At 42.6% G+C, this 25,607-nt stretch overlaps 1 protein-coding gene across 1 annotated transcript; it reads left to right on the top strand.

Annotated features, from left to right (window-relative positions):
- The first annotated feature begins 7,208 nt into the window (after positions 1 to 7,208).
- On the top strand, positions 7,209 to 8,635 carry LOC127596015 (cysteinyl leukotriene receptor 1-like). The gene has a single exon (XM_052058155.1). It carries the CDS (start codon positions 7,213 to 7,215, stop codon positions 8,284 to 8,286), a length of 1,074 nt encoding a protein of 357 aa, XP_051914115.1. The 5' UTR covers positions 7,209 to 7,212; the 3' UTR covers positions 8,287 to 8,635.
- Positions 8,636 to 25,607: the final 16,972 nt, after the last annotated feature.

The raw sequence follows: 25,607 nt of genomic DNA, 5'->3' as shown, positions 1-25,607 counted from the left end.
ATTGACGCAATGGATCCCTCTTCACATCCGAGAAAGCCAGTTAAAAAACGTTGCTCTTGTCACAGATTCAAATTGTACTGCTCGTTGGTACAGCTGCCAACAAGTTCCCAAGGTGTGCAAGACATTTTGAGAGCTCATGATAGCTTAGAATAGGGGGTGGAAAAATAATATACCAAGAGTCGCATGTAATTTTATTTCACCATTAGAGCCCTCAGGAATAAGATGGATAGTCCATCAGTGAAATATTAACTTCCAAGTTGCGGGCATCGGGCTCGCCTGCTCGATCCCCCATAAGTTAAAAGCAGTCCGGATGATTTGACTGCTCAAACATTTCTTTGTAAAGTGTCATTTAAAATGATGAAGTCCTCCAGTGAATACATCCATTCCCTTCAAGACACTTTTGAAACAAACCGCTTTAAGACCATCACATGTCCCAGTGACCTGTGTCATTTGCTTGTCGGCCAACAAAAACTTTAGATGGCATGAGCAACCCCCTCCCCAATACTGTGATCAGTTCTCCTATTGACTCCAGGAAATGTTGTTTGGTCAACTACTTTGAGAGCAAGTGAAGACTCCTGCTGGCATCGTTTTCACAAAGAGAAAGTAATCCTGGAACATACTCCCAAATTTTTTATTGATGTGCTTGTGATCTGATGAGGTGCATTTTTTTTTTGTAACTGTAACGGATTACCCCATTTTAAAAATCCTGGATATGCAGTGTCAGGACAAAAGCATGTAATGCCAATATTGCTGCAATTATCTTTAAAATATGTTAGGCCACCTTGAAATTGACAATTCTGTCAACTCGCAATTTGACATTATCAGATCAGTGGGAACTTCTCTGATTAGATTGTGCTTGTGTGCAGTATGTTTTTGGTTTTTGAGCGCCAAGGTTTATCGAGTTAAAGTAGCTTTGGGTTTACGTGTGAGCTGTTTATGGTGAACGTCACCCATGATAAATGTACCGTGCATATAGAAATGCAGTCCCGGCAAGCTTTTCTGCCAACATACGGAGATGAGGTCAATAGCGTTTAGTGCAGTCATTCTTAACCTTGTTAGAGGTACCGAACCCAACCAGTTCATATGCACATTCATCGAAACCTTCATTCGTGAAAAGTAAAAAATATGATTTTTCTACAAATCCAAGAAAAATGCATTTATGAAAAACTTTTAATGAATAAAATTTCACGACATACTGTACATTTTTTTGTTGTGTATAAAATTAACAAAATAAATCTCCATGCAGTTTCAAGAAGTGTTCCTTCAGTTTTGCCTGTGTGAGACTACAATTGCTCAACTTGGCATGACAAATCAAGCAGATAGGATGCTGAGCCCCATCACAGTCCGTGATGCACGTGAATCTATGTTGTACATATTCGTCCGACCGCTTTCTTTGTTTGCTCGACATAGTTCGCCTCTATTAAAAAATTTTCTTTCTTTAAATCACACGACGTACTATCACAGCAGTCACGTTGACAACTGAGCGAACTAAATTTCCAACTGCACTGACTGGACAAGCAATGTCATGTGACAATCTGCAGCCAGTGATTGCCAAGCTGGCGTGTCATAACTAATTGACATGTTGAGTCCGGTGTGTCTTAACTGCCATAGCATGGGGCTCTGTTGAACCCCTGAGACCGATTCACCAAACCCCTAGGGTTGGGTCGAACCCAGGTTAAGAACCACTGGTTTAGTGTCTCTTAACTTAGCTGTGGTTCCTTACGAGAAACATCCATTTGTATCTTCTAACATCCTGTTTAGTGCAGAGAAAAGAGGTTAGTAGCTAAGAATCTTTTTCTATTCACGTGTTTGTGGTCCGCTTACTGTGTTCTACTTATCGGATGATTAAACTGCTGAGCCAAGAGCATTTCAGAGATAACATGACCCATATAAACATCTTCATCTGCAGAGTATTACTTGCACGTTCTGCACATGAAATGAAACATTCAAAATGTTTCCTTGTAAGTTTGACTGTCAGCAGGCCCAAGGAATTTATGGGGCATCACTTCAACAAAACATTTCCAATTTGCACTCGCTACTAATGTGCAAAAGTGAACATCAGATTTTGCAACTGAAGCCGTGTCCAGGAATGAAAGAAGACAAATGAGATCAGATGCTCTCACTTCCATGTATGGAGCTGCTGTTGCTGGCTCAAATATGCTCACTAACATCGAGTAAACACACAAGAGCACATTCCTGTCCACATGTATACAAAACACACTTTTGCACGCACGCGGGCGCACACACACACACACACACACACACACGCACACACACACACACACACATATAATGCATATATGTGTGTATTATATATATAATGTGTTGACGTGTTACAGTACATATGGCTGCAATAAAAGTAAACTGTAGCTTGAAGACCTGTGCACTGTGGCCAAAGCAAAAGCAAAAAAAGCCTCTCCAGATCTGTGGTCTCCTTCCATATGGTGCTCCGAACTAACATAGCCCATAAAAATAATTACATATGACCTATAAAGCAAGAGCTTTCGTCATTTATATAAACGTTTCTTTAACGACTCACACATCCTGATGCTGCTTTCAAACGAAGCCAAAAAGAAATCGTTGATGTTGTTGCCAAATGCCAATGCACAACACTGGAACAGAAAGATAAGATAAAGATATCCTTTATATGTCCCACACTGGGGAAATTTATAAGACTTTAATTACCAATAAAATGTACAAATATAATTGACTTGACTTGGTTTTACTGTTTGGGGCTTTCTACCGTCTTTGTGACTGATTTATTGCTTTATTGTTGCATTGTTGTTTTTTTTTAGGAAAAATATGTCTCTGAAGTCTGGAGTGGACAAAGTATGGCCCGGGGTCCACATACAGCTATCTTTTGTACTTGAATCTGCCTCACCCACGTTAACTTTTACCTTCCTTTATTCATTCAATTCATTTAGCTGTTCAACAAAAAAGCTTTATTAAAAGTTTGCTTTTATTATTTTGTCTTGTTTTAATGCCTGTCTCATTAAATTATTGTTTTTTTTTTAAGAATGCAAATATGAGTAATCATTACATATACATATTACATGACATATATCATTTACAATGAAAAATCAAAACGTGGGTCAATGAATTTATTCATTCACTCATTTTCTGATCCGCTTATCCTCACAAGGGTCGGGGCGGGGGGTGCTGGAGCCTATCCCAGCGGTCTTCGGGCAACAGGGGCTGCCAACCAATTGCAGGGCACGCAGCGACGAACAACCATCCGCACTCACACTCACACTTAGGGACAATTTAGAGTATTCCATTAACCTGCCATGCATTTTTATGGAATGTGGGAGGAAACCGGAGTACCCAGAGAAAACCCACGCAGGCCCGGGGAGAACATGCAAACTCCACACAGGGAACCCGGTACCTCTGCACTGTGAGGTTGACGCACTAACCACTGGACCACTGGACCACCGGGCCGCCCCTAATGAATTTATTATTTTTATATTTTTCTCATTAAGTAATGGTCTTACTAAGCTATTTTAAATAAAATTCAAAAATCCCTGCAAAAAAAAAAACTATGAGTGAACAATCAGTGAACGTGTAACCTTCTTTCATTTTTATTAAATAATTAGCAGATCAGTTTAATAAATTATCAAAAATATATTTAAATTAGCATGAGACTTTATTATTTTATATATTAAAATTGTATAAACACATTTCAACAACTTTTACCGGATCTCTGAATGACCTAGCCCATCTGTCTGATTTTATGATCAAATAGTTGGAGAGCACAAAAGTCTTCCGAAAGGAATTCAAATACCCCTCGTAAGCACGCAAATAGCAAAAGACTTCAGTATGAAAACCACAAGTCGATTTTGAAATGTAAGCGCAGCAAGGGAGAGTAAGTAAAACTTTCTGATGTGGAGAGTCACATGCACGTTTGCTCAGCAACCCTTTTCGTTGTTGGAACTGCAGCATTTCCTGCCACATTTAACTCAATGCAAGTTGCAAAACTTCAGCAGTGGTGCTCGATGCACACGCGAAAAAGCAAATCATGAAATCTTCCTCTGAATTGGATATTCAAAGATTTTATTAGTGAGTTTTAACAAATGCAGACCCTGTTCATGATTTAATGAATTTTAAATGAAATGCGGGCGGCCCGGTAGTCCAGTGGTTAGCACGTCGGCTTCACAGTGCAGAGGTACCGGGTTCGATTCCACCTCCGGCCTCCCTGTGTGGAGTTTGCATGTTCTCCCCGGGCCTGGGTGGGTTTTCTCCGGGTGCTCCGGTTTCCTCCCACATTCCAAAAACATGCGTGGCAGGCTGATTGAACACTCTAAATTGTCCCTAGGTGTGAGTGTGAGCGTGGATGGTTGTTCGTCTATGTGTGCCCTGCGATTGGCTGGCAACCGATTCAGGGTGTCCCCCGCCTACTGCCCGGAGACGGCTGGGATGGGCTCCAGCACCCCCCGCGACCCTAGTGAGGATCAAGCGGTACAGAAGATGAATGAATGAATGAATAAATGAAATGCCAAATGACAAGTACAGAGTAATTAAATGTAAAAATGTACGCACGTCATAACGCTTTGTACAATACTACCCAGCCATTGGGTTACGTTCTTTTTTTGTTGTTTCTTCGAATAGTGGATTCATATGCTGTCAGTGTTTTAAAAATGTAAGGACAAAACAAATGTCTCACACTGTATTCTACATAGTAGGTTAAATGTTCTATAAATGTTTAAAGCTTACTTTTTGTGGTTCCTTAAGGTCTAAACAATTGGTTTCATGTTTAGTTTGGCTCGTGTGCAACGGCCTTATGAGCTACAGCAGAATTGGCCAGCCCTGTCACCACACAGTCCTGTCAAATGTAAAAATGAGTTTATTCATTTCCACCGAGGCATCCGGGCTTAATTTGTTCACCATAAGGCAAGCTCATTAACAACTTCCAAAGGAAATGCTCCAGAATCAACACACATCCTCTATAATCGTTGACAAGGAATCACTTGATTTAATATGGTGTTCACCTTTTGTGTTTTCTTTAATGCACAACGCATCTCAGAGTAATAAGGTCGTAGTTGCAATCTTTTAGATCTGCTCATTATTCCAAAGTGTACAATTCCCTGAAAAGAAGGGGAGAAATTATGTCACCTTTTGGCATTAATTTTACCCATAGCATCCTCTCCTTATTCGATTCTTGCCAGGTAAAATCAGCGGTGGCGAATAGCAAATCATTCCATTAATTAATTAACAAATAAATATGGAATAGATCGAGGATATATAATCTAAAAAAAAAAGTAAATTATTAGTAAACTAACACCTTATCTGGTCAATTGACAAACAGTCTGGCCATTCTTCCTGACATCACTGGCAACAACTGAATCAGTCAAGTCCAACTTTATCGAGTCCAAATCCAAGTAAAGATGGGATCAAGAGTAAACCTCAAGACAGAGATATGCAGTACTATTTTCACAACCATAAAATCTGAGAAATTTTGTGATGCACAACACTCTTTTTGTGTGGCATGGAGCCCTTTCCTTGATTAACCATTGTATGCAGATAAACAACGACAACAATTACCTCTTCCTGTGGTACTTCTGAAAGTGTCAAACAAAGTTCAAGATGGTGCAGTGTGTGTTTAAAATTGTGTGTGTGTGTGTGTGTGTGTGTGTGTGTGTGTGTGTGTGTGTGTGTGTGTGTGTGTGTGTGTGTGTGTGTGTGTGTGTGTGTGTGTGTGTGTGTGTGTGTGTGTTTGTGCGTGTGATCTGTGTACGTTGGGGGCAGGGAGTCCTTTTTTGATTATGTAATTTAGAAGTTTTTGAAGTCATTGCACAGCACTTTGAATTGCATTATTATGTTTGAAAAGTGTGACATAAATAAAATTTCATTGATTGATTGAAAATGCCCATTTTGAAAACTCTGCCATTCTATTCCAGTTTAGATAAATTTGGGAAAGTACCAACACAAGCGTAAGCCACCGCTGGGCAGATTTGGACTGCAGCTCACACTAGACTTGTATTGTGCATGAAAATGGAGACCCCGACCCCAGCATTGCTTTGCACTCTTTCTATCTAGACTGACCATTCCAATATTGTTGTTCTCTGGATGTGAGGTTTTGATTATTTGTCAGTTTATTATTTGTCTTTACGACTCAATTTTACCTCAAAACCTTACTATCTTAGGTAGTAATACAATAGGGTTGAGTTGTGGAAAAAACATTTCCTGTATTTTGTGTAGTTCCACATTATGTTGTGGTCGAATGTACAAGAACTGGCTTGTCAGATATCTATGAATGGGTAAAGTTAAACCACTGGAGGTCAGCACAGATATTTTCCCACAGATGATGACATCACGAGCGATGATGCACAGCGGTCATGAAGTCCCACCTTCAACGGATTCAAACTAGACGACGCTGCACAGAAGCAGCCACCTGCAGGAGCATCCTCCTTCGATCAGGGTTTTGACATCAAGGCAAAGAGGACCAGCCATCCACAGAAGTGAAGAGCAAGCATTGTAAAGCATCGGTGAGCATTCAGATTGTAACAAAATTCAAATGGGCTCTAGCAAGTTTTTTTTTTTTTTTCGTTACAGGAAAGTAAGAGTGAAAAATCCACAGGCAAAATGCTCTTATGATGCAATGCATGGGTTTTTTTTCCCGCACAGATGTGTGTTTTAAATGCAGTGTGTTCGTCAGAGCAATGGGGTGCAACTGCGTGTAATAAAATAATGATTTAATTTCAGGGTACTTAAAAGTGGTGCACTAATGTACTGCATTATACGAGAAAAAAATGGCGATGATTGATGAGCAATTTTAGTGACATGAGCCTCCCCTCAATTTGGATGCCGTGTGGAATTACAACAACAATGAACTGCTGCCTGCTCTTATGGAGCTCATTAGTACGGTACATGCAAATGTTGTGAGTTGAGATGTCGAGATGAATCTTACTTTCCTACGTCGTGATCTGCTTTTGGTGAAAACGCCCTTTGCTCGGGCTCAAAGTTACTCCGCAGAGTTCCACTTGAGTACACTTTGCAACCCATCCCCCACCCCTTGAAAAATTTTATTCAAAGTTTTTAGATTTATCTAGTCACAGTCGTGGAATATTGACCAAGTGACAGGAATCGTGTCCATAATGCTTATCAGTTTCCTCCTGTCTGCACTCTCAGTGAAAATCTGTGAACAAATCTGTCAACTGTGACTTTTTGTGGTGTGTTACATTCACTCATTTTATGTCCTCGTCTCAGCAGGTGCAGATGGAACATGTTAATGAGATGCGCAGCATAGAGAGCAACTCTACCCTCTGTCCCTCCATCGATGACTTCCGTAATCAGGTTTACTCCACATCCTACTCCCTCATCACGGTCTTAGGCCTGGCTGGAAATGGCTTCGCCTTGGTGGTGCTGATCCGAACGTATCGCCCCAGTTCTCCTTTCCAAGTCTACATGCTCAATCTGGCGGTGTCCGACCTGCTGTGCGTCAGCACTCTACCAATGCGGGTTGTTTATTACGTCAAAAAGGGACAGTGGAACCAGGGAGATTTCCTATGTCGCATCACCACCTGCGCCCTGTACGTTAACCTCTACTGCAGCATTTATTTCATGGCGGCCATGTCCGTGACGCGTTTCTTGGCCATTGTCTTCCCCGTGCAGAACCGACTTTTGGTGACAGCGAAACGTGCGCGCCTGGTGTGTGCGGGCATTTGGCTTTTCATCTGTCTAGCGTCCTCGCCCTTCCTGATGTTTGGCCAGAAATTTGATCCTGCCACAAATAAAACAAAGTGCTTCGAGCCTCCGATAGGTCAAGATGTGTCCAAAGTCGTCATGTTGAGCAATTTGTCTTTGGTGCTGGGATTTCTCCTCCCTTTCCTTGTCATACTGCTTTGCTACGCTGGCATTATCCACACCCTGCTGTCCCGCACTCCGTGGACGAGACGTCAGCAGGACACGGGCCCTAAAGCCATTCGAATGATCATCATTGTCCTATTGACTTTCTTAGTTAGCTTCATGCCGTACCATGTGCAACGCTCTATTCACATCCACTCCTTGTACCGCACCGACACTTCCTGTTCTGAAAAGGTTGTGATGCAAAAGTCAGTTGTTGTGACACTGTGTCTCGCCGCAGCCAATTCATGCTTTGACCCTTTGCTTTACTTTTTCTCTGGAGAGAATTTTCTCAGCCGTCTTTCCTCCATGCGCCAGTCACGATCAACTCGCACCTTTAATAATTCTGTTCGGCTAAATGTTGCTCGTACAGAGACCGGCGTGAACCGACAGCTCAATGCAACTTCCTTTATACCCAACAAGAGTGCCGTCCATTCAGGTGAATGAAACTTTGAAAAAGGTTGATTATTCCCAAACAAAAGCAGCCTGTTTCAACAAGAATGTTTCAATGTTTCGACCTAAATTTAAAGCACTGTCAATAGTTCCCAATTTTTTCCTTCCAGACTTTCCAAAATGTCACCGCAACAAAACAGTGAAATAAACGAAGAATGTATTGGCAAGGTACGGTTTTTCATATTGTCTTTATTGACCATGACAAGTTTTACATAAAATAAAGAAGTTATGTACCATTAGGAATTGTAACCATTTGGGTCCACTTTCAGGGCTCAAAAGCATATGTTGTATTTTGATCGCGTCATCTGCCTGACTTTATGTGGGAAGGTTGCATGTGTCTCTCTGCACACTTGCCAATCTTTTTTTCTCTTTCTTTTCGTGGCATTGAACTTATAATAAAGCTCAAATTTTCACGCTTAAAAATACTGTGTGCAAGCAAGTTTATTGTGAATGGATATCACTGCAATATGTTTTGGGTTTTTTTCCCATGTGTGCACGAGGCCAGGAAAGCCATAAACATGTTGACGACCCCATGCCTGTACTTGTGGTGAGTGTCTTTCCATCGCCTTGGGTCTTGGTCACATGGCGGAATGTAGCACAAAGGTCACCAATAGTCCCCACAAGCAGCAGGTAGCCCATAAGGACCACATGAGTTGCCTGGGGACTCTTATAAAAAGTTCACCAGTGGTGGGTGATTTCTGAGAAATCTTTTATCAGTGATCATTTCAAAATGGAGCCTCTATCCATCCATTATCTGAGCTATTATCCATATGAGGGTTGCGGGAGTGATGGAGTGTATCCCAGTTATCTTCGGGCAAAAGGCGGGGTACAACCTGACCTGGTTGCCAGCCAATCGCAGGGCACACATAGACAAACGACCATCCAGCTCAGTGAGCAGTGCAAGGTGGTCGTGCTTACCAGTTGACGGTCGTGCTAACCAGTTGACCACCGTGCGACCTGAAAATGAAAGCTTATTTGAACTACCGCTTCATATTGATATGCTTCTGAAGTTTTAAGTAAATTAAATATATATAAACCTATTGACTACTCAGGTGCATTTTTTTCAACTTCTGCTTCATGCTTTTGGGGCCTTTTTACATGCTTGTCAATAATAATAGTTAAAGGTTATTTGAAGATTTTTTTTCATTTTATTGCTTTGTATTAAACAAGCAGCTCTTTGCATTTGTCAGGACTCAAAAAGTAGCTTTGAGTTTGGTGACAGGCATTTCATCCTGATTGCTTACAAGTTACAACTTGTGTCCACTAGGTGTTACACCAGCACAGATATTGTCCTTGCTCTTCAATATTCCGTCATGATCCTTTTCCAACGTTGTTTAAATTGGAATTAAATGATTTGATGGGGGAAGTAACCTGTGCAGCAATCTTCTTTTAAATTATTGCTTAAAACACAAGGTCGACGGAGTGAGTGCCGCTCTCCATCTGGAAGTATGAAGGCGGTTGGCCCCAGAGTAAATATAACATGTCCATCAAGAGACCACAATTGAATGTCGATTTAGACACCAGATTACAAAGAACATGAATGACCTTGAGATCTGACTGCTGAGATGGACCCTGCTGACGAGCACATAGATGGCCACTGTAGTCGTGATTCATAAACAGATTATATCGAGCACATGATCAACTCCCTCCTCCGTTTGCACAAAAAGATGTTTGTTTTGTGTCGCAAAGCACAGATAGGGACCGTGGTTACATTGTTAGCTTGGCTCCTCCATCTTCTGGCATTTAAAATGCAAGGAAAGTTCCCTGACAACTGTTTTGCGTGCACTGAAAAACTGCTGGTGTTAATTCAACAGCATAGGGTGTTAATTTTAACACCAGCAAAGTTACTGCATGCATCCACATTATCTGGTTTTAAAGTAACATTTATTTGTGTTAAGTATTCAACACCTGTTCAACAAAATATAACGTTGACACGATTACAAAGGAATGAGAGTTCATGCAAACACTATACATTGTGGTGAGAAAATAGCCATTTCAAATAAAACACAAGGCAACAGTTCAATTCAAAACACTTTGATTAAATCAATTCCAGACAGCGCAAACAAAACAGCAGTAGGGAGCAATGTGCAAAGTATGGTATGTTCTATCATCATTTTCACGTGTAAACTGCCCATTATTAAATGAGTATCATATCGTATTAATATTATGTAAAGAGTTGAGACACACCAATGACTGAGAACAAATCTTCTTCACTTGTTCATGCATTAGGGCAATCCTCAAAACCTATTGACCAGCATTTGACATTGGTCATCAAAACAAATGCCTCATTGTCACGAAGATGTTCACAATTTTCATGTCAGTACAGATTTTTTTTTTTAGTACCCGCAATTGCAAACATGTCATTCTGGCATTCAGTTCCATTGTTTTTCACGCAGGAGGGAGTGGCAAAACGACACGTTGCATATTTGATAAGACCCTTACGCCTGGCCTGGAGAGTGTCGCATCTCTCTGTGTGTGTGAATGTTGCCTTTGTTTTGACAGTCTGACAACTGGCTGGTTCACCAAACGTTTCATCATGGACAAGCAGCAACGCCAGACAGTAGAATATGGACACTAAACAATTAACATGACATACTCAAGTCCGTTTCTTGTAGGCCGACACTGCCAAACGAGAAAAACATAGAGTTTTGGGGTTTTTTTTGGCAACTCAATACCGGGTACGTTACTCACATAAGTTGATGAGCCCTTGTCTTCCAGACTGGGAAACATATATATGCAATCATTAACCTTTCACACAAACACTTCAATGCAATCAAACTCCTTCAAAGACAGTTTTTATATCAATTTATTCACATATTGCATTTTGGAAAATAGGCTTATTGTTTGTCAAGCAGCTGACAATTGACGCTTATTCTATGAATAGAATCAGCTGAGCGACTCACCAGTCATAAAAAAGTCACGTGCAGCTTGCCACTCGAGCTGTCTACATCTGCTTCAACCCAACAAATATTAAACACCATTACTGAACCCAACTGGCTGGCAACCAGTTCAGGGGGTACTCCTGAGATACGCCCGCAACCCTTGTGAGAATAAGCAGATGAGAAATTGGTTGGATGGATGCCTTTGCAAGCGTGGCTTTTTTAGAAATGATTTTGGGGAGGTTTTAAAGCTTTGATATGGATGGCCTGGAGCAGGGCTGCCCACAGTTTTTCAGCAGGGAGCAACTGCTGATAGCGAGCAGTGTACAAACTTTCCAATGAACATTACCCTTCACAAAAAGTACTTTATCCAAGTATACAATAAGTATACAAAAAAGATTATACTAAATATAGTACAATAAAGCAGTATAATTTAAGTGTACTTTTTAAAGACTAAATTTTAAAAACTTCACAAAAATATACTTGGCTTGTGCTGAACAGTATACAGAAAGAAACTTTTAGTGTATTTTAAAACATAATTTGGCGGCCCCGTAGAGCAGTGGTTCGCGCGTCGACCGCACAGTGCAGAGGTTGTGGGTTCGATCCTGGCTCTGGCCTACCTGTGTGGAGTTTGCATGTTCTCCCTGGGCCTGCGTGGGTTTTCTCCGGGTACTCAAGTTCAAGTTCGCCACCACAGTCAGGAACGTTTTTTGGTTTGGGGCAAAGTGAGTGACTGCCAAACATATACCGGTATATATATATATATATAAGACGTCGCCCGGCCAAACAAGGTCTGCGTCAGGTGCTGGGGAACCAGAGCACCTTGATGAAAAATGGGCTACTGGAACAAAGCGGAGATGGGCGAGTGGCGATAACATGGCTCTGTTGGAATGCTACTACTCAAGCAACCCTAGTCAGAGGGGTTACATGCAGAGAATGTGGGCTAAATGGTTACTTCGAAACCCACAGTCACGGTTGACCACGAAACAACTAGTAGCTCAGTGTTCCAACATCCACAAACGGCAACTGCTGTCACAACTTGAGATTGATGAGGTACAACGCAGGTTCCATGGTGAAGGGCCCCAGGCTGCCAGATCTGAGGAGGAGGTCATACAAGAGATTGGGAGGCAAGCCCCAATGAATGCAGATGATGAGATTGGGTGGCCAGCCCCAATGAATGAAATGCTGAGCGAGGCAGCAACTGACCTGAAAGCTAAGATCATGGCGAGAATGAAAGCTGGCCAACCTAGAAACCGATTACAACGGCTATGTGAAGTACCATCTGAAAGTCTCATAGAAAATGTGAATGCAGCACTGAGAGCGATCCCTACCGTAACGATCACAGAAACCAATGAGCTGATATACGCTTCAGCATCAGTGATCCTGGAGACTCTGGGCTATAAGAGCAACCATGGAAGCCATGAGATACGTTACCCACCATGGAAAAGACGGTTGGAGGCTAAGATCAAGGCAGCCCGGAAAGATGTGATGAAAAGGCCGATAACCGGAGGGGTACATCCAGATGACCATACCTGAAGCACTCGAAACTGCCAAACTCCAAGCCAAACTCCAAGCCTTGTCCAGTCGCCTAAAGCTGTACACGAAAGAGAATGAGGCCAGACGAATAAACAGGCTGTTCGCAACACAACCTGCGAAAGTGTACGCTCAGTGGCATGGTCCTAACAACAGAGCTGACCCACCAAGACTGGAAACTGGAAGGTACTGGAAAGGCATATGGGAGAAGGAGGTTGCACATAACAGCAGTGCACAATGGCTGGTGACCCTGAGAGAGGAGCACAGACACCTCCCTGAACAGAACCCAGTTACCATAACAGTGGCAGACATACAGGAAAGAGTCTCAGATATGAAGAACTGGACAGCACCAGGCCCGGACATGGTCCACACCTACTGGCTAAAGAAACTCACAGCACTCCATGAGCGCCTAGCAGTACAAATGAACCAGCTGCTGAGGGATGGGACTCACCCAGAATGGCTAACCGAAGGGCGAACGATCCTGATCATGAAGGATCCCTCGACGGGTGCAGCCCCATCCAACTATCGGCCAATAACCTGTCTCTCCACAACATGGAAGCTCATGTCAGGCATCATTGCGGCAAAGATAAGTGGACACATGGATCAATACATGAACGAAGCGCAGAAGGGCATTGGTAGAGATACCAGAGGAGCCAAACATCAGCTCCTGGTTGACAGAACAGTCACACAAGACTGCAAGTCCCGACGTACCAACCTGTGCACAGCTTCGATTGATTACAATAAAGCCTATGACTCGATGCCACATACATGGATCACTGAATGCTTGGAGTTGTATAAGGTGAACAGGACCCTAAGGGCCTTCGTTGCGAACTCGATGAGGATGTGGAAAACCACACTTGAAGCCAATGGCAAGCCACTTACCCAAGTGTCCATCAAATGTGGCATATACCAAGGTGATGCACTCTCCCCACTGCTGTTCTGCATAGGACTGAACCCCCTAAGCCAAGTAATCACCAAGACAGGCTATGGATACCGCCTCAGAAATGGAGCTACAATCAGTCACCTCCTCTACATGGATGACATAAAGCTGTATGCTAAGAGCGAAAGGGACATAGATTCCCTGATCCACACAACCAGGATCTACAGCAGCGACATCGGGATGTCATTCGGGCTTGAGAAATGTAGTCGGATGGTGATTCAGAGAGGAAAGGTAGTCCGCACTGAAGGGGTCTCACTCCCAGAAGGAACAATAGCAGACATTGAGGACAGCTACAAGTACTGTGGTATACCCCAAGCCAATGGCAACCTCGAACTGGCAACAAGGAAAGCGGCTACGCCCAAATACCTCCAGCGAGTGAGGCAAGTCCTAAGAAGCCAGCTCAATGGCAAGAATAAGACCCGGGCAATAAACAGCTATGCCCTGCCAGTGATCAGATACCCTGCAGGAATAATAAGGTGGCCAAAGGAAGAGATTCAGACCACGGACGTTAAGACCCGAAAACTCCTAACCATGCATGGAGGGTTCCATCCCAAATCCAGCACCCTGAGACTGTACGCAAGCCGAAAGGAAGGAGGCCGGGGACTAGTGAGTGTGAGAGCCACTGTCCAGGATGAAACATCCAAGCTCCATGAATACATCAAGGAGAAGGCTCCAACGAATGACGTACTCAGCTGACGTATTCAGCTCGGGTCCTCTACCAGAGGCCAGGAAGCTTGAGGGTTCTGCGCAGTATCCTTGCTGTTCCCAGCACTGCACATTTCTGGACTGAGATGTCCGATGTTGTTCCCGGGATCTGTTGCAACCACTCATCTAGTTTGGGGGTCACTGCCCCGAGTGCTCCGACCACCACAGGCACGACTGTCACCTTTACCTTCCAGGCTCTCTCCAGATCCACTCTGAGCCCTTGGTATTCATATGGTGAGACCCCTTCAGTGCGGACTACTTTCCTCTTTTAGTCACTATCCAACTACATTTCTCAAGCCCAAATGACATCCCATTCTATGTTCGCTCTTAGAATACAGCTTTATGTCATCCATGTAGAGGAAGTGACTGATCGTAGCTCCATTTCTGAGGCGGTATCCATAGCCTGACTTGGTGATTACTAGGCTTAGGGGGTTCAGTCCTATGCAGAACAGCAGTGGGGGGAGTGCATCACCTTGGTATATGCCACATTTGATGGACACTTGGGTAAGTGGCTTGCCATTGGCTTCAAGTGTGGTTTTCCACATCCTCATCGAGTTCGCAACGAAGATTCTTAGGGTCCTGTTCCCCTTATACAACTCCAAGCATTCAGTGATCCATGTATGTGGCATCAAGTCATAGGCTTTCTTGTAATCAATCCAGGCTGTGCACAGGTTGGTACGTCGGGACCTGCTGTCTTGTGCGACTGTTCCGTCGACGCGACGAAACAACCCACACAGTGCCCGGTCGTCGTAGCCACTCTGGGCGGCCAAGATCCAAAACTCGATTGAGTAGTCCGCCACGGATTGCCTCCCTTGGTGGAGCTCAAGTAGCCGGCCCTCAGCCTCTCTTCCCCGTACGGTATGGTGGAAGACCCGATGAAGCGCAGCCACGAAGCCGGGGAAGGAAGAGCGGAGGCTCGGTTTTGCTTCGCTCACCGCCAGTGCCCATGATGCTGCCTGACCTGTTAATAGGCTCATTATATATGCAACCTTCGCATCATCATTAGCATATGCGGAAGGTTGCTGGTCGAAGACGAGCGAGCACTGGTGGAGAAAGTGCCCAGACTGACCGTGCTCACCCCCGTAACGTGGGGGGTGTGGAAGCAACGGTTCCCTACTCATTATGGGGAAGGAGACGGGTGCCTCAGTGATGGTATGGTGGACCACGGGGGAGGTTCTCTCCGTTCCTCCAATCGTACCATACGGGTTTCGAAATCATCGAACCTATTAGCCAGCATGGAAACCGCGCCGCAGAGTTCCGTAATGGCTTGGCTCTGCTGACTCATCTGCTTCTCTGGACGGGACAGAGTGGACAAAATCTTTTCCATGTCTGCGGGATCCATGGTGGCCGGAGTATTCTGTCACGTTGTGACCGAAGCGACAGAATAATCGCTTCGTGCGCAACTAACTGAAAATAAGTGGATCTCCGAAATAGCAGACACAGAAAGGAATTGTGTCACAAAAGATGAGATTTATTTTAACATAAAAATCCCCGTCTAAACGGACAACTGAAAACTCTGGTCGAAAAGAGGACCAGGAAATAATAACGAGGCAACAGAAAACGCTTGCGAAAAAACGGCAAGGAGAAAGTTCTTAAGCAAAATACTATCGAGAATAAATCACTCACGAGAGGAATATCAAGGAACGCAATAATAGACAATAGTCATTTAAGGTAGTATCAAGCGAGAATGAATAGCCTAAAGCAATGGCACGGCGTGGGACACTCCGGCAGTGAGTCGACTGCCGGACCGCCTAAATATAGCAGGTGCAATCACCAACAAATGGGTGGCAGGTGTGCAGGCGGCAAGCAAGACCGCCTGTCCCCTGCTGTCAAATACGAAACGTGACATTTACTGTATTCTATAGGGCACAAGGAATGCCGGAAGATATTTGTAAGCATTTTAAATGCGCTGAAAGTGCTTTGGGGTCATGGTTTGCGGTATCTTTATTGTTTGACGATTAATCTAGGCAATTATAATCACTTTTAGGAAGCATGAATTATTTGTTCGAATTTACTTTTTTGCGGTTGAGTCCTTTTCTCCCCCTAATAGCGTCGGTGCACTGCGTTAGACTTGCGTAGTTAGAATGTGTGGTCGCACTGTAAAAATGCACACTGTGACGTTCAAACCTTTAGAGAGAACCTGTGATCCTGCTTTAGTGTCCCAAGGCAGCAACTTTTGTGGTCAGTAAATAGAAAAAGAAAACTCATGTCTAAACTAATTTCCTCAGGCCGGTTAAAGAATAAATTTGAAAAAATGCTGACCCCACGCTCTCAATGTTGACGTCAGTATGAATTTGCTGACACGGAATCTACAGGGGATTCTGAAAGATTCTGAAATCCTTTTAAAAAGTGGTCTTATTATCATGAAATGAGCTGTGTTATTTAGTTCCAACCAGTCTAAGGAGTATCCTGCCTCTGCCTGAAGTTAGCTGGGATAGGCTCCGGCTCACCCGTGACACCAATGAGTACAAGGGGAATAGAACATGTATGGAATGGTAGTCAGAGTGAGAGAAATCAGCCAAGGAAACATTATGTGAGTGTGAATAGAATCAGAAAACATCAGCTGCACCTTTTCTTATGGACTTAGAAATGTTCAAATGTTCCAATCAACTCTATGTTACCAATGACATCCAATGTCTGTGTTTTGTCCACCCTTATGACATAACATCAGGACAATTAAGGTTCTGTTCAGTGACGAATACGAATCATGTGGCATGCCATTTGTTTATGGCTGACTCTGAATCAGGGTTTGTTTTTCACAAACAGACTAACCTTTCGCTTGATAATCTGCTGTCACAGAGGTTTTTGTTGCTGTTGCAGAGACTTCACACAGCTGCCGTCTCTGACTGTTTCCATATTTTTGGCCACAAAATATGGCAGTGCCCCATTTCAAGTTTTTGGTTTTCATTTTGTATGCATTTTTTTTCTTGTCGGTAAAATATTTGACTTTATGCATGCATGAGGAAATATACACACACACACACACACACACATATATATATATATGTATATATATATATATATATATGTGTGTGTGTGTGTATATATACATAAAACCATACAATAAAGTCCAATATAAATAAAACCCATACAATAAAGCCTGTAAATACCATGTTGAATCACAATAATAAAAGTAACAAAAAAGAAGGGGGTGAGAGAAAATGAGCCACAAACTAGCCGGGACAAAGGAATTTTATATATATATATATATGTATGTGTGTGTGTGTGTGTGTGTGTGTGTGTGTGTGTGTGGAGGGCTGAGAGTAGCACGTTACGGTACGCGTGAGCTACGATCGTTAACAGGCTGCCAAAGTGTCTCGCATGCCTCAGCGTCAGGCTATTGCTCATCAGGCCATGTGTGTGTACGTGCGCGTGTGTGCGGTAACGAGTCGATTGCGGGAGGTTGGTTGATCGAAAAGTAGATCTTTGGTCAAAAAAAATGTGGGCATCCCTGATCGAAGGTCATAAGAAACAGTGTGTTTGTGCAAGTCTGAACCTACAGTACATGGAGTGAAACCACTTGTCCTGATCTCTTATTTGATTCCAGCTGCTGCCTGTTGAGGAAAGAATGCAGCTGGTAACCATTAAAAGGAAATCTCGACTGTAAAGATGTTTGTCCAATTTGATTTATGTGGTTGTTATTTAATAATAAGATAACATTTTTGAGAATGATTTCCAGTTTACAATACATTTTGTAGCAACTTTATTTGCATTTGTTTGCATTTGTTTTCACATGTGCAATGCATTCTGGGATGATGATGCTGTATGGCTGCTGCCCACACTTGCCATCCTCTGCCGAGCAAACCAAAACTATTACGAACTACTGGCATCAGGGAAAATGAGTTCAATGCCATACTGTGTTGTTGGATGTTACTTTCGATCAAAGGGAAAAGTTTCAAAAACAGTGGAAAGATGTGGTTGAGTCCGCCTGCCTGAAGACTCACACCTGTGCCCTCGTTCCATGACAGAGCTCACTCATGTGTCAGGCTATAAAGAGTTAAAACCAAAGGCAGCGCCGACCACATTTCATCACAAGGAGTCTCAATGCCTATGAGTGACAAGTGAAAACCAGGCTAAAAGATGCGAAACACGGTGTTTTGGATTATATGTTAGGATTAACCTAGCAGACTTTCATGAAGACTAAATGAAATGGTAGCGTGACAAATAAACAGCTTAAATGAAGTACATTTTTCTCTTATTTGGAAAACAATGGAAGTGACAGTCTCATTTCCGCGTTGTTATACAGTACTCTAATCTCCCATTTCTTGAAAGCAAAAGCCTAAGAACAGGTGCCAAGAAACACTATCTAAAATTGTAATATCAACATTTTAAATATGTTTTTAATAAATGTAAGTGTGTCTAAGATGTGGGAAAGGGTAAAACCTTATGTTGTACACAAGAATAATTTTATGACACGCTCAACCCAACTTTAATTCGAAGGCACAAAAACACCTACAAAATAGAATATAAAGCCTTTATTGTCACGTTCTATGATGCAGTTGCAACAAAACTGAGGACATATGAAAACATCAATTACAACCAGTAATAATTTATTACCAAATGCAGGATGAAGATAAATGTTCCCACCAGGCTTCATAACGGTGTGGCCAGCATCACCTCTCTCTGGCCGAATGCCTCGCAGTGGACTGCGGGGGAGGAGAGACAGAGTGTGAGATTGCAGCTTCATCATTCCTTGGGGAACTGAGCAAGGAGAAACAAAGCGAAATCTGGACAGACTGCCTTTGTCCATTCAATGTTGCAATGGTTCGTGACGTTGTTGTTTACTTTTAAATGATGCTGTTTTAACAGAAGAGGTCCACGACGGGAGAACTCATTTTAAAGTACGTACTTGAAACTTATGTGCCCAACAGATGAATGAACTCCATCTTGATCAAATATATCAATCTCACACAGCTGATCTGACTAACTTTGTGGAGCATGTAAACAGCAGATCGGAATGGATCACGTCACACACCGACAGGTGATTAGAAAGCTTCTTTTGGAATGACAAAAAACTAACCCGGCTATTGACTTCATGCCTACCTGTACCATGTCTCGCTCTGGGACAGATGATTGCGGCATATTAATCATCCAGAGATGATTTGGGGTCAGATTTCCCTCAGTGCACAAATGGTGGCAGTTGCAGCTCCGGGTGAAAAGGCGCATTTAAGACCAAAGTCATGACCAACACAGCAGAGGTGAAAATCAGCTGTCACAATAGTTGAGACAAGGTGCTTCATAGGGACCTGTCCGGCTTGCACGTGTACATGTATCTCATTATATCCCTTTCATCAAAGTGAGATGCAAATTCACTTGGACGAAATGTTGACTGAGAAACACTCATTTTATCACCGGTCTCCATTATAATTTTTTTTGCCTGCCGCTACAATGATCCAGCATGGCTGCGTAAACAACCCCTTAAAGATAACGGTCTAGCTCTGTCACTGGTAGGAGGGCCGACAATTCAAAGCTTTGTTTATTATTATCCACTGACTTTTGCAAAGGCCAAGAATGCTTAGACATGATATAGTGGACGGCAGCGTCAATATTCTGCCACACAGCAAAATACTATTGACATACAACACGTAGCTGGCAAAGACACCGTCACTTGGGACTGGGACTATGCAAGGACTCTACAATTTGGAAGGTGCTTAATATAAAGTTACCGGAAAGGATTTCCTGAGTTCTGATGCAGGTCTGTAACAACAAGCGAAATTATTAAATATTTTCATGTCAAACACAAAAGACGCAGAGTTAATTAGTGTTATGTTATCGTCGCGTTTCCTGTTATCTGCAACACAGAGAAAACCAATTGCTGGTAGACTCAATTTATTTACAGTATGTTTTATTGTAAAGATGATACAACTTTATATCAGCTCACCAATTCTGTACACCGTTGTACAGTACCGCAACTGTAGGGCCTCCTTCACTGTGACCGGGGTGATGACAACACAGTTTAAATGGCGGAGGAATGAGAAATAGAAAGCAGATGTGCAGCCATGATAGCATTTTGGGCCATGTCACCTCTGACAGAATTCTCCAGTCATGGCCAGGATGAACTCAAGACATTTCTTTTCAAGTGGGTCTGTTGAGCAGACTCTTTGGCAAGCTTCAATTGATAGTTAAGAGCCCCAAGTTTCAAATCCATCTTTCAAATGCATTCCGCAAATAGGAATGTTCGACTGTCAATTTGATACCTCAATGCAAATATCTGTCCTGCCCCTTGATGAAATGCCAAGTGACAAGTGACAAGCGTTCAAACTAGATTTAGGTTCAATGCCATTCCTTCTCTCAGTATGTCGTGAAGCCAAACTCTCCTTTGACTCCGGTGTAGCATAAAATAATAAACCACATCAAATGTCACGGTCACAGATGTACAAAGTATGCCGATCAGGGAAAACCAACGAGCGGCTTTGTGTCTTCAATTACCCTGCGTCTACCAGTAACGTGAAACATGAGAACATCATTAGGAGGTTGGCGATGAGAACCTCTTCTTCGAAATGACCCAAAGATTCTGAGTACACAAACACACCACGAGCAAACAGAAGTGGACAAACTCATTCTCTCAAAATAAACACTCAACATTCTTGACATGGGGCCCACACACAGACTGACGTGTACTCCCACTGTGGTAGGCCATCATTCAAAGACCCTATCTCTCAAAAGTAGAGGATGGAAAACATTGTTGTCTGTGAGTAGGAAAGAAAAGGGGACTTCAAACTGACCCCACGTCAGATAACAGGTCTCGTGCGCTAACCTCCGAATGGAGGAGGGGTTTTCACTACAACCTTTCCTCTAACTTAACTTACTTCACTTGAACTGACTTGAAAAACATTGTCAACCCTGTTGTTTTTCAGGGTGTTTTTGCACAGATCTCTGTTTGAGGTTTAACAATACAGTACTTGTGTTAGCCAGTAAAGTCAGAAAAAGTAAGGTTTTTATCTCTACAGGAAATGTAAAGATTTAGTGTCCCCAAGTCATTTTCGGAGTCGCATGACATAATCTGAGGAAGGATTTCAATCCATCACCCATTGCAATGATATCAGCTTCCGCTGTTCTGGGAAGACTGATTATGAGTGTGGGAATTTTTTGAGGATTATTTGTTTGGGTCAGATGCTGCGCTCATTAATCTTGCGTTCTTCAACACCAAACTCTTCCATGTCTTTATGGGCAAAGCACCTTGACAGAAAAAGACCTTCCTGATACAGCTGAATCAATTAAGATCATTTTCAAAAACTTTTCCCCAATTAGAGAACTTGAGTAATTGGAACAAATGCACCAAGATGAAGATGGGTGGACCCCCATAGGCATTTTTTTAAAGCAGAGCAAAGACAGACACGCGCCCCATGAGGGATCTGATACTTACAGCACCTCTCGGAGGTACTGTATAGATCCAAACATGAATCTACAAAGTATAAAGCATATGGTGGACATTGTGCCATTTCCTTTGTGTTTGAACTTATGCAGATGATGTGGATCACCATGCAGTCTTCCGTCAAACTGGCAGCACGCATGTAGACAGACAACGGTGCTTGAAAATTAGAACTGGGCAATATATTTATAGTTGATCTTGGAAACTCTGACCATATCAGTTGCGGACTTTGCACGGAGGAGCAGTGTGCGTGTACACGTCAGGCCAACCAACCACATAACTCCTTTCAAGATTGGGGAGTTGATTGAGAGCCGAGGGATATCATCTGATGGAGGGGGAGAGAGCGAGATACCCACAGAAACGCAGATGGACAGCACACACATTTCCGTGTCATGGGAATGAGATTCCACTGTGCGCCGTCAACCCATACAAATACAGTCCATATGGGAAATATACACTATTTTACTTTATTTTGTACAACAGTACTTATCCATCCGTTTTCTAATACACCTATCCTGATGAGGGTCACGGGCGTGCTGGAGGCTATCCCAACTTTCTGGGCAGTAGGCGGGTGAAACCCTGAATTGGTTGCCAGGCAATTGCAGGGCCCACATAAACAAACAGCCGTTCGCGTTTGCAATCACATCTTCTGACAATATAGGGTGTCCAATGAACCGACCATGCACGTTTTGGGAATTTGGGAGGAAACCGAAGGACAATAAGATAGGATAAGATATCCTTTATTTGTCCCTAATACTTATCCATACTTGTAAATTCACATGTACCAGTGGGTAAGGAGTCTCACCTTTTAAAACATCCACACTTTGCTCATCATTATCGCCCACTAATAGTTCAGTAGCATCGTCTACACATTCAAGTGTGGGAATGAGTAGCCAAGTGGGTTTTTTTTACGATGGTTTGGTCCAAGTTGGGTTTACAAGCATCGTACCCTGAGCGGCAGGCTTTAGTACTAAAGCTAAGTATTGTATCGATCCACAAATGCGTGGACAAATTGCTTGAAAACTACGCATACACGGATGCAATATATTTGTGTGAACTTTTACTCACAGTGAATTGGGAACGGAAATAGATATCTCAATGAGATAGAATCATTTGTTTGTTTGTTTGTTTGTTGGGGGGGGAAGAATAATGAGGTTCCCTAAATTTCATGTGAACCACAAACCACTTAAGTGTATTTATCTGCTGCTGCTCTCGTTGTGCATGAGCAGTTTCCTGCACAGAGACAGAATAGAGAGGAAGTACCCCACATATCCTGATTCCTTTATGTTTATCCTGAGGCTGAACAAAGCACAGACCTTGTCATTAACCAACCAGTTTGTCTTCTTCCAAACATATGTTGGCCAATAACAAACCAGATGTATTCAGAAAGTTTCAATTTGTAGATGTCTTTCTTGGGACGTCACCATTCCTGTTCTCCCGGCAACATGACCACATGATTGGATCAGTTATTCATTTTTATGAGTGTGGTAGTGGTTCATCTTGTTAACACTTGAGATCGGTCTTGTTCTGATGACCACATTTTAAAGGTCATGGTCTTATTCTCGGTCGAGGACCGGCTTGACTCAGAATTTTGGAGACTCTGCTAATGTGATTTATGTCAATATGCAAAAGCACTTGTCAAAACAATAGATGCCTTGAATTCATCGCTGTCATCGCTGACTAACATTAAAAAAATAAAATAAAAATACCAGACCTTAATATAGGAATAGATGTCAACTAACATCAGCATTTATGATTTTTCTTAAGCCATTAAGAGTGAGCCCAGCAGGAAGCTGAAGAATAATTGGACATCCTGCCAAGTCAAACAATAGACCACTGTGATCGTTGAGTTCTGAGAGCTATGACAACTTCCAGCCACCCCAGCTGTATTGGCTCCAACCAACAAACCATCAAGACCCAACGATCATCAGTTACATAAATTTACTTTAATTGGACATACAGTACATCCCAACCATGTTCATCCGTTAGCATTTACATAGCAACGTTTATTCTCTGACCTTTCATCATGAGTCTTTTGCCAAAAGCCCCAAAAGAATGAAGAACAAAGTAAGATAACTTGAGGAATGCCACAGTAAAATCAGCATTACAACATCTGGAACATTCCAAAACAGTGTTATAGGAGGGAAAATGGAATTTGGGCATTGTGTAAGAGCCCATAAATCACAATGCATATTTCCACTAAATCATTTTCACATCAAAATAAGACACGCCAGGATGTGCCAGTTAATGATTCATGCAGAATGGTAAATCTTCCATTAAATAATTAGATAACAAATGTTATGGTTTCACCATCATTTTGTAGTTTGTCGGTGTATTGTCCAATGTTGGTTGCGCAATTTTGGTTGTTTGGTTTTAATGCCAATAGTAGTGCCCAGACCAGTCATTGGCCACAGCATTAGGTACATTAGTAATATTTTTGAATGAAGGGTTAGGCTCAGTTACAGGTAGTATCACTATTTCCCCCAGGCATTTTTTAACACATTCCGGGTGCTACAAAATCATCTGTGATGAATTTGTCTCATTTCATGTATGTTTTGTTTCATTACTTTTCCCACCTTCTTGCTTGGCCTAACTGCATCTTTTTCCATTCATTTCACCAGTTGTCGCAACCCAATCTGCCAGTACACACACACATATACCTGTATACATGCCTATAAAAATTGTGGGCAAATAACAATCAATGTGACTGAAGAGCCACCACTCCAGCCTCTTCGAGAATAGTGGTCTAAAAAGCTTTTCATGTTTTGCGATTGCCACCCAAGTATTTCCTTTATGTGGTCGTGGAAACATTTAAAGCCAAGCGAGACATTCTGCGACTTACACACTGTGTGTGTTGTTCAAGAAACCCCTCTGGTGCATTTGATGGCTCATTTGTCTTATGTTCAATAAGATATAATAAAAATCATCGGCCAATATGGATTGTTCACTGCAATGCTTCCCCCTGTACTTCGAATCAGTTGGCAGCCTTAGCCTGATTTTTACTCAGCTTCTCGACAGCTTCAATCGCTTCCTTAAAACATTTTCGATCCCTCTGCTGAACCTGTATTTGTGATACAACTGCAAAAATGAACAATGCTGGAAGAGCAAGTGTTGCGATGTCAGACTTTCTACATGTGTTGTTTCCAAAGCTCGCGACCTGATAAAGTGTGTTTAAGATAAGATAAGATATCCTTTATTCGTCCCACACTGGGGAAATTTACAGCCTCCAGCAGCAAGAATGTATGTAGAAAGAAGAAAGAAGAAAAAGAAAAAAAAAACAACAAACATCTTTCAATTAAATGCAATATGAACACAAAATGGATAAATCGCAGTACTATTTACAATTTTCCTTCACATCATTTAATTATTATTATTATCATGATTGTTATTTTTTATTCATCAGCCTGACAGCAGTCGGTAGGAACGAACGTCGGTATCTTTCCTTCTTGCAGCGCGGGTGTAACAGTCTCTGGCTGAAGGAGCTACCAAGTGCTGTCAGGGCGGGCTGGAGGGGGTGGGAGGGACTGGCCATCATAGCTTTTAGCTTAGTTAGCATCCTTCTGTTGCCCACCTCCTCCAGAGTGTCAAGGGAGCAACCCAGGACAGAACTGGCCTTCCTGACCAGTCGCTCCAGTCTCTTTCTGTCCCGGGCTGAGATGCTGCCTGACCAGCACACAATGCCATAATGGATGGCCGAGGCCACCACCGAGTTATAGAACGTCTTAAGGAGTGACCCCTGAACCCAAAAAGACCTTTAATGAGGTAGACAAGGTTCTTTCAGAACATTTTTTGTCATCCAATGAGTGACTCATACTCAGTTTTCAAAGGGAGTAAACTAGTCAAGAAACAAGATATATGAGTGAACAAGCAGCGTATTTTCCAACAA

The sequence above is a fragment of the Hippocampus zosterae genome, chromosome 1, assembly GCF_025434085.1.
Source record: "Hippocampus zosterae strain Florida chromosome 1, ASM2543408v3, whole genome shotgun sequence".
NCBI lineage: Eukaryota > Metazoa > Chordata > Actinopteri > Syngnathiformes > Syngnathidae > Hippocampus > Hippocampus zosterae.
Note: the sequence above shows the minus strand (reverse complement) of the source record. Positions and strands in the feature narration are given on the sequence as shown.